This window comes from Belonocnema kinseyi, chromosome 10 (genome assembly GCF_010883055.1).
Source record: "Belonocnema kinseyi isolate 2016_QV_RU_SX_M_011 chromosome 10, B_treatae_v1, whole genome shotgun sequence".
Lineage (NCBI taxonomy): Eukaryota > Metazoa > Arthropoda > Insecta > Hymenoptera > Cynipidae > Belonocnema > Belonocnema kinseyi.
The window spans coordinates 360470-371299 of record NC_046666.1 but is presented as its reverse complement, the minus strand read 5'-3'; the positions used below and the strand labels follow the sequence as shown (position 1 = coordinate 371299).

General features: G+C 24.6%; 1 protein-coding gene across 1 annotated transcript in view; it reads left to right on the top strand.

Annotated features, from left to right (window-relative positions):
- Positions 1-4903, top strand: part of LOC117181930 (probable RNA-binding protein 46) — an 8217-nt gene extending 3314 nt beyond the window's left edge. The window contains exons 2-3 of the mRNA XM_033374951.1: positions 4582-4785; positions 4844-4903. Of these exons, the coding sequence (XP_033230842.1) occupies positions 4582-4785; positions 4844-4903 (264 nt within the window). The remainder of the gene's footprint in view (positions 1-4581; positions 4786-4843) is intronic.
- Positions 4904-10830: the final 5927 nt, after the last annotated feature.

Sequence of the window (10830 nt, the reverse complement as noted above, 5' to 3'; positions counted from 1 at the left end):
CTTTTTTGTTTAAATATTGGTCTTTTTTTTATAAAAAATCAATTTTTCTTTATATTAAAATCAAGTCATGTAGAAAATATATACTTTTTGGTCAAATCTAACTGCTTCTAATTTTTAATTTAAATTTTGTTGTGGAAATACCAACTATAACATTTTTCGATACACATTAATCTTTTTTGTTGAAAATTCTACAATTTGGTTAACATTTTTTTTTTTCATTTTTGACTGAAAATTTAAAAATTTGTTATAAAATTTAACAATTTGCTACCAAATTCAACTTTTTTTGTAAAAAATTCATTTTTTGTTTTGTTTTTTAATTGAAAATTAATTTTTCTCAATAGAAATTCATCTACCTAATTTTTTAGTTAAAAATTAAACTTTTATGATTTAAAAATGCTGACTATTCATCTTTTTTGCTTTTAACGATGTGGTAAAAAATTAAATGGTTTTGTGAAAAAATAGTAAAAAAATTCTCTTCTCTAAAATAAATTCTTCCAAGCCAGAATTCGTTCTAAATTTAAAACTTCCGTCTTCTAAATTTTGGAAAAAGGAGTTACTATAATTCTGAGTTATAGTATTTGTTTTTTTAAATAGATATATTCCTGATTTGGGACAGGCATTTGCAAAAAGAATTAAAATTGTGACTTGGAACAGGGGTTTTCAGAAAAAAAATTTATTTCGACTTTGGGACTTGGAATTTTCTACAAGAATTTTAATGCTGAACCCGGACTTCGGATAGGGAATAAATAAATGGAATATAAAAAGAATCACGAAAAGTTGAAAATTCAACTATTTGGCCAAAAATTTATACATTGAAAAATCGTCTTTTTAATAGAAAATCATTTTTTTGTTAGCAGTGCAATTGTTTGGTAAATTAATCGATTTTAGTTGAGGATTCAACTATTTTGTTTAAAATTCGTTTTTTTTTTGTTTTTAGATTTAATTGTGTTTAGTCAAAATTAAAATCTTTTGACCGGTTAAAATAGCAAATATTATATTTTTTTTTGAAGCAAATATTTTTATGTTGAAAATTCAATTTCTTCGTTCAAAGTTAAACTATAATTTCGAAAAAGAAACATAGTCTTTTTGTCTTCCAAATTCAAAAATGTTTCAGACAATTGAACTATGTGGAAGAAACTTCACATTAATTTTTTGAATTAAGAATGAATTTTTTCAAATTAACATTTATCTAATTCGTTTTTGGTTCAAATTTTTTTTTTTAAATTAGTTCAACTATTCAATTGAAAATGTATGCAGCTTGTTCAAAATTGGTCTTTTTTGGTAGAAAATTGAACTTCTTAGTTGAAAAATCAACTATTTTATTAGAAATTTATGTATTTTGTTGAAAATTACTTTTTCGGGTTAAAAATTAGTGTTTTTACTGCGAAATTTAATTTGATTGAAAATTAACTTTTTTTTAAACTTCAAATTTTTCAGGTTTTATATAGAAAATCGTCTTTGTCTTGAACATTCAACAGTTTGGTAGAAACCCCAAATGTTTCAATTATGAAATTTTAAGTTTTTAAGCGTGGATACATTTTAATTCAAAGAATTTTTAAATTCAATTTTAAAGGCTTCAAATAATTGAAATTTAGAAGCGTTTAAAATCAATGATTTTGGCTAAAATACATTTTCAGTCGATAAAATGTGAATATTAATTTATTAACGATTCTTACAATTCTTGCAATTGAACTGTACTTCAAGATTTAAAAATTAAATAATAATTGATTTTACAAGACTTTATAAATTATTTTCAATCTTTAAATAACTTGAAAATAATATATTTATAACCAAATGGATTTTATTAAATTTAAAATATTATTTTAGTCTAAAATATTCCATTTTTAAAACATTCAATTTGAAAATTTTCAAAGAAAAAAAAAACAATTTCTTATTATTAAAAAAAAAATCAGTAATTATAAATTAAATATTCATAACTAAACTACAAAATTAAACTTTTAACGTTAAAGTTTTGATTGTGCTGTTTAAAAAATTTAATTTATAAGACAAATAGTTGAATTTTGATGTAAAATTAAGAACAAATGCCTACTATTCTTAAACAATATTCGAGTAAGTTAGAGATATTTAGAAATTTTGAAAAAATTAAAAATTTGAAATGATTTCAAATAATTTTCTAGAAAAACTGAAAATAATTATTTATTTCGAAAAATTAATTTGAAGAAAATTTTCAGGACATTTTTTCAATATGGCATTTTAATACAAATTTGAATATTTTGAGTATACTTGGTTACAAATTTGTAACCATACTTGGTTACAAATTCGTGTATTAAACGTCTTGTTTCTTGGTAGAAGATTATTTTTCTCGGTGGAAAAAGTCGAATAATTTTAAACGATATTCAGAAGTTTTGAAAGAATTAAAAAAATAATTCAAAAGTTTCCAAATAATAGTTATTTAAAAGAATACTTACCAAGATTACAAAATAAATTTTTGTGGCAACTCAAAATATAAAAGGATTCAACTTTTAATTTAAAAAGTGTTAATTGAAAAAAATTGTTATCTTTTAAGTTTTAATGCTTTTCACTGAAAATTGCGTAAAATGATTAATCTAGATTAGTTGTTTCATTGTTCAATTTAGAGCATTGAAACTTATGCATTATGCATTTTTTTAAACATTCGATCTGTACAATTGATGAAACTTAGGATTTATTTATTTTGCAATTTACCGATATTTATTTTAAAATTGTAAAATTAAAAATGATTATTTTAAAAAATTAATTGTAAGAGTTTATTGAAAAAGATTTCCAAAATTGTAATTTATGAAACTTGGAATTTTTTATCTTCCAATTTACTAATAATTATTTTTAAATTGGAAAATTAAAAATGATTATTTTTTTAAATTAATTGTAAGAGTATATTTAATAAGATTTCCAAAATTGCCAGGAAATAATATGGAAGATTTAAACAGCTTATTTTAATTTTGCAGGATTTATTAAAAATTTGATTGAAAACTCGAATGATATAAAGAGTAGTTAAGAATTTTCAAAAGAATTAAAAAAATGATAACAAAGTTAAAAATATTCCATAAAATTTTTAACAAAATTGATGTTTTTCAATGTTTTGAAATTGTTTTTAAGCATATTGAAAATGTGAAAAAGAAGAAATAAATTTTACTAAAGTTCCTGTTTTGAATACCTGTTTTGAACGGAATCTTTCAGCTTTATGCGTCTGAATTGTTCACTTTAATCGTAAAAAATGTTGGCGAACCGGGAAATGGCCACTCTGATAATATCTAAGATAATATTGTTATAAATAATAAATTGTTTAAACAGGTATGTTCGTTGACATGATATTCAATTATAACCTCATTAGAATTTAAAGTGGAAAATGTTCGAGAAAAAACCGAGTTTCAAGCATTATTTTAAGATAATATGTTTATAAATAATAAATTGTTTAAAAAATAATGTTTTTTAACTTGATTCAATTTTTAACAGTAAGATTTCACCATACTTCATCCTCTAACGTTATTATTAAACGACATGGGGGAGGGGGCAATGATACGGATCCTAAAAAGAGGAATTTTTAGTTCAAAAAATAAATTATCATAAAATATTGTAAAATGTAATAATTTATAGTTTCAGAAACAAATTAGATGAATAAATTTGAAATTTTCGAAATTCATGTACAAGGAATTCGTTTCTTCCATTCAAATAGCTTGAGATTAAGTTGAATGTCTCAGTCACAAATAATAATAAAAATATATTAATAAATATTTTATGAAGAATTTACAATGGTTAAGCATTAATTATAAAATATTCCAGGAATTTTCACAGAGTGAATCTTAATACGCAGTGCTATTATTCATTCTCATTTTAATTTAGAAACCGAATTTTTTCTATGTATAACTGGCAAAAATTTGTATTTTTTAAAATAAAATATTTGGTTGCAAACACTATTTACAATAAGGTTTATTCTTAAAGTTTTAATTATTTTCGTGATTAAACATAATTCTTGTATTAATATGTACATTGAATCAAACTACTAGTTATACAATATTTTGAAATACAAAGTAATAAAGTCCATGAATTTTAAACTGAAAACGTTAAAAAAATTGAATAATATGTAAGATAGTAAGATTGGCCAACTTTTTAATTAGTACCATCTATAATAAAATTTTTTTATTTGAAATTAAAAGCATTAATAGTTTCATCAATTTAAATTCATAGAAAATGTTTCCAAGCAAATTATTTCAGATCGATACATAAGAAATTGCAGTCAAATATTTCTCAGTTTTAAAACGTTAAAAATGGTAAAGTTTGCAAAGTTTTAAATTCCGAAATTAAAGATCTTCAAATGACAATAAATTTAAATTCGAAGCTTTTCAAATTAGAGTAATATAAAGACATTCTATGAATGAGCATTGCGAATGCAGAGGGATTATAAGTAAAATGAATGGATACTAATTTCAAAATGTCAGCTATGCCCCGCCTCTAATCCGACGCGAGATGGTGGGGGTACAACAAACACTTGAGGAGGTGTCAGTGCAGTGCAAGTGGGACATTCGCCATTTTATCCTATAGGGACTGAATTCAAATAAAGAGAAATAATTTTTTTCTTTGCAGAAAATTTGTACTAGAACAGCAGAGGTGAGCAGGATCTATGTATACAGAAATACGAAAAATAAAGCCGAGTTTGCCCTACTTGAATATACTACACATGCAGCAGCGGCTACGGCAAGGAGGACACTTATTCCAGACAAAGATGATATATTCTCTCACAGTGTCAATGTAGACTGGGCAAATCCAACCATATCGCCGATTAATATGGTAATCAATTTTTTCATTTGTCTATATAAATAATTACGCAAAAGTGCGAAATTTTCAGCTCAATTATGATGGACACTGGACCAGGAAGTTTTTGAGACAGGAAAATCCCAGGAAATGATAAATGTTTTTTTTTTTTTTTTTTTTACCAGGATATTATATATTAATTTCAGTCATCATAGACTGTCACTTATTCATCTTTTATCACCTATTTTCAATTTTGTCACCTTTTGTCACCTTTTTTTTAAGGATTTGTCACTTTTTTCTCCTATTTTGGCATTTCTCATCTTTTGTCATCTTTGTCACATTTGTCACCTTTTGTCACCTTTTTTTTTTAAGGATTTGTCACTTTTTTCTCCTATGTTGGCATTTCTCATCTTTTGTCATCTTTGTCACATTTTTCAGTTGAAAAAGTACCATTTTGTTCAAGATTGTAACTTGCAAACAAAAATTTTCAATTTTGTCACCTTTTGTCACCTTTTTTTTTAAGGATTTGTCACTTTTTTCTCCTATTTTGGCATTTCTCATCTTTTGTCATCTTTTGTCACATTTTTCAGTTGAAAAAGTACCATTTTGTTCAAAATTGTAACTTGCAAACAAAAGAGAGTTTTTATTATTACACTTTCCTAATCGACGAATCTTGAACCAAATTATCGAATTTTCAAAAACAAAAAAGATTAAACTTGAATCAGGAAGAAGAGTTGCATTTTCAAACAGTCTTAAATTTTTTATTTGAAAATATGAATATTTTACAAGTGACCAGGAAGTTTTTGAGACAGGAAAATCCCAGGAAATGATAAATGTTTTTTTTTTACCAGGAATTATTTCATATCGCATGATTTAATCAATTTAATGCAATTTAAAACAGGTTCGATTTAAACGTTTTTTATATATTAATTTCAGTCATCATAGACTGTCACCTATTCATCTTTATCACCTATTTTCAATTTTGTCACCTTTTGTTACATTTTTTTAAGGATTTGTAAGTTTTTTCTCCTATTTTGGCATTTCTCATCTTTTGTCATCTTTTGTCACCATTTTGTTCAAGATTGTAACTTGCAAACAAAAGAGAGTTTTTATTATTACACTTTCCTAATCGACGAATCTTGAACCAAATTATCGAATTTTCAAAAATAAAAAAGATTAAACTTGAACCAGGAAGAGTTGCATTTTCAAACATAGTCTTAAATTTTTAATTCGAAAATGTGAATATTTTACAAGCCGGTTTAATTTAATTTCGAAGCAAGGAAGACGAATTTTTAAACTAAAAAATATGACTTCGATACGAATTGAGGATTTTTACACCAAAAGGATTGATTTTCTATATAAAAATACAAGTTTTCAACAAATTAGTTGAAATTTGGCTAAAAAAATAGATTACTTTTTAAGTAAATATTTGAATTTAGAAAAATTCTAAAATAAAAATATTTTTTTTTTTTCAAATACAAATAATTATCTTTCAATCAAAAAGGATCAATTTTGATCCAAAGAAGATGACTAAGAAAATAGTTGAATTTTCAAACAAACAATAGAATTTCTAACGAAGAGATGAATTTTTATCCAAAAGGTGATATTTTTTTATGAAATTGTTGAATTTTTAACCCAAAAAGACGATTTTTTAAGTAAAAAAGAATTTCCAATTCAAAAAAGGACGAATTTTCGACAAAAAATATAAACTTTTTAACAAAATAGTTGAATTCAGATAATTCTAAAAAAAAAAATATAAGAAGTTTTTGTTTTATTTTTGATAAGAACTAAATTTAAATCAAAATAGATTTTTTGAACCAAAATGTTAATTTTAAACAAAAAAAGGTGAATTTTCAACAACTAAAAAATAATAATTTTCTACAAAAAGATGAATTTTCAACAAAAAAATATGAATTTTCTGCAATTTTTTTTTTAAATCGTTGAATTTTCAAAAAAGGTATGTTTCTAGTAAAAGAGATTATTTCCTTTAAAAAATACAATTATGGACTATTTAAATAAAAAGAACTAATTTTCCACCAAAAAAGATAAATATTAAAAAAATGAAATTTCAATAAATAAAATGAATTTTCTACCAAAAAATGTAATTTTTCGACCAAAAACGATTACTTTTTAACAAAAAACTTCAATTTTCAATAAAATAGTTCAATATTTAACTAAATAGTAGAATTTGTAACCAAAAAGTAGAATTTTTAACCAAAAAAATGATTCATTAAAAATTCCACTCCTTCGTTGAAAGTTAACGAACTTTTTTAAATTTCATTTTTTTTCGTTGAAGATTCATAATTTTAGTTGAAAGTTCGTTTTTTTTGTTAAAAAATTTAATTCAAAATTCTTTTTGTTGTAAAAAAAAAGTTCTTCAAACTGAAAATTCAAATGTTTTGTTAAAAAATTCAACTGATTAATTGTAAATAAACTTTTTTGTTATTTCATGTTCTTGCGTTTTAAAATTAAATTTTTTTATGGAGAATTTGGCTTTTTGGCTTCAAAATTCAACAAATTGGTATAAAATTAAACTGTGTAGTTTAAAATTCGTTTTTCTTTTTATTGAAAATTCAATCTCAGTGAAAATGTATCTAGTCCATTTTTGTTAAAAATTCAACATTTTGGTAAAAAAAATTATGATTTTTTTTGTTTGTTGAAAATTCGTCTTTTTTGGTAGAAAGTCACAATTTTTCTGGTCAAAATCAAATTATGTTGAAAATTTATATTTTTGGTCAAATATAAATGTTTTTTATTTTTAATTAAAATTTTGTTGTGGAAATATCAACTGTAACATTTTTTGATAAACATTAATCTTTTTTTTTTTTTTTTTTTTGAAAGTTCAACAATTATTTTTCATTTTTGATTCAACAATTTTTCTGGGTGGAAAATTTATTTTTTGGTATAAATTTAATCTCTTTTTGGTTAAAAATGCAACTGCTTTGTATAACATTTAATTTTTTTTGCAGAAAATTCATTTTTATTGTTTCAATTGAAAATTAATTTTTCTCAATAGAAATTCATCAAATTAAAAAATTACAATCATATTACAGCAATCTTGTTTTGTATTTTTTTTTTAATTCTTAATTTTCAAGGTATTATTTTAAAGTTGCCCGATTTTTAGTTGAAGATATAAAGAAATATATCATTAAAAAATTTTTAATATTTGACTGGAAATTTTCAAAAGAATAATTATCCTAAGGAAGTGTTGAAAATTGAATGATTTATAATTAAAAAGCTTAAAATTAAACTTATCTGAAATTGAATGAAAATTGATACATCAGTAATCAAATAATCCTTTAGTATCTGTTTACATTATTGAATGTAAACATTCCTAGCGATTAAGTTGCAGCGATCGTGCCGAATTCGAGTGGAGCTCATTTATGGCTTTTAGTATTTATTTAATCTTCACAACAGTGTAATTATTAAAACAATTTTGATAAACGGCTCTTCTTTAAAGAATAAGTTCAAATAATTATGTTGCGTTGTAAATTTACAAGAACTATTAATTATTTAAACAAGTTTTAATGAAAAATTAAGACTTTAATTTTCTTCTAAGATAGAATATTTGTTCACAAAGTTAACTCATCCTTTTCTATGTTGCTTTACTAAAGAACTGTTAATTATTTAAACAATTTTAACTGTAAAATTAAGAGTTTTGCTATTATCCTACAAATCAATTTGTTTTCAAAGTCAACTATGAATGTCTACCAGATGACTCTGTTGTATGTTGCTTTGAAAATTTACAAGAACTATTATTTATTTAAATAATTTTAATAACAAGATTAAAGAGTTTTTGAACTTTTTTCTATAAGTAAATTTCTTTCAAACAATTTTACTCAAAAAATTTAAAGTTTGGCCTTTATCCTACAAATCATTTTTGTTTTCGAACTAAACTAAGAATGTCTATCCGATAGGTATGTTAAGCTGGCACAACACTATGAAGGTATAGAGATGTAACCTATTTCATAATTTAGGGCTCATTTATGGCTAATTTGGGCCCGTGGTCCTAAATTTTGGGCTCTTTATTTTTTTTTTAAATAGTGTTTGCGCTAGCTTAACGTTAAGCTGGCCGAACATTGCTGTAAAAGGTGTTAAAAATGATTTCACGGAAAATCACCTTATACAATAATTTAGGTCTCATTTAGGGCTCTGGGAATATGATAATGAAAATTTTAAAAAAATTGTTCAAACAATTTTTGTTTCAATTCTAGTAAAAATGAAGTAATAAAATTTTCTTCCTTTGCCCTATGTTTTAAGGCTCACTTGGGGCTCCATAAATATGGTATTTGAATTTTGCAATGGTTTAAAGAATTATTTTCTAAACAAATTTGCAACAAAAAATATTTTCTATTCTCCTGCATAATTTCAGGCTCATTTAAGGCTCCTGAAAAATCATCGACAGAAGGTGGCGCGATATTTCCTTTGCCCCTTTTTTTTATATATGGGGTTGTGCCACCTTAGCGTTATAGAAAATACATGAAGAAAACAATTAAACCCATTTTTACTCCTCGCATAATTTTGTGCTCATTGAGGACTAATTTGGGCCCGTAGTCCTAAATTTTGGGCTCTCGTATTTTTTGTAAAAAATAGTGTTTGCACTAGCTTAACAATAAGTTGTGCTGTAAAACGTTATAAAAATGATTTTACTAAAAATTCACCTTATAGAAAATAGTAAGGGCTCTAGAAATATAATCATTGAAGAAAAAAAGTTTAAACAATTTTTGTTTAAGCAAATTTGCTAAAACAAAATATTTTCTATTCTTTTCTCTTGCATAATTTCAGGCTCATTTAAGGCTCTTGAAAAATCATCGATCGAAGGTCGCGTGATATTTTCTTTGCCCTTTTTTTTTTTTGGTTATTGGTGTTGTGCCTCCTTAACGTTATCAAAATACATGAAGAAAAGAATAAAACCCATTTTTTCTCCTTGCGTAATTTTGTGCTCATTGAGGACTAATTTGGGCTCTTGTATTTTTTGTAAAAAATAGTGTTTGCAATAGCTTAAAAATAAGTTGGTTCAAGATTGCTGTAAAACGTTATAAAAATGATTTGACTAAAAATGCACCTTATAGAATAGTTTAGGACTCATGAAGGGCTCTGGGAATATAATAATTTAAAATTTTAAAAAAAGGTTTAAACAAAAATTGTTTAAACTTTCTTTTTTAATTTTTAATTATTATATTCCTAGAGCCCTAAATGAGCCCTAAATTATTGTATGAGGTGAATTTTTCGTGAAATGATTTTTAGCACGTTTTACAGCAATGTTCCGTCAGCTTAACATTAAGCTAGCGCAAACACTATTTAAAAAAAAAATAAGAGCCCAAAATTTAGGACCACGAGCCCAAATTAGCCATAAATGAGCCCTAAATTACCTTGAGCCCTTAACATACCTCTATCCGCTGACTTTTGTCTATATTGCTTTGCAAATTTCCAAGAACTTTTAATTATTTAAACAATTTTAATTTAAAAATTCAGAGTTTCGCCTTTTTCTACAAGTCGATTTGTTTAGAGTCGACTAAAAATGTCTGTCCGATGATTTTTTTTCTATGTTGGTTTGCAAATTTACAAAAAATAATTATTATTTAAACAATTTTAATTTAAAAATTAAGTTTTGCTTTTATCCTACGAATCAATTTGTTTTCGAAGTCGACTAAGAGTGTCTCTCCGGTGATTTTTTACATTCTCATTTCTGAGAATGTAATCGTCCAAATTTTCGATCTCTGGTTTTTAGCGGATCTTTACGTTTCGGCATTTGCAGAATCCGAAAATCATAAAATTTCATCGGTGTCATGTATGGTTACCTGAATGTTTACTAGCCACGCTAATATTTGAAGGATTTGTCCAATCGAGTCCGCATTTGATACACTTCTGAAGGCACCCAAAATGAAGGCGAAGTTCGTTATCAGATATTTCAAACAAAAAATTTTCAAAATTTAAAAATTGGGAGCATTTTCAAAATTTTGAAAATTTTTTGTTTGAAATTTAAAAATTTTTTGTCGAAGTTTCTTATAGATGGGTGAAAGACTTGCAAATTATCTAAATAAAATTGTTTATTTTGATGAAAATTATAAAAGTTATAAG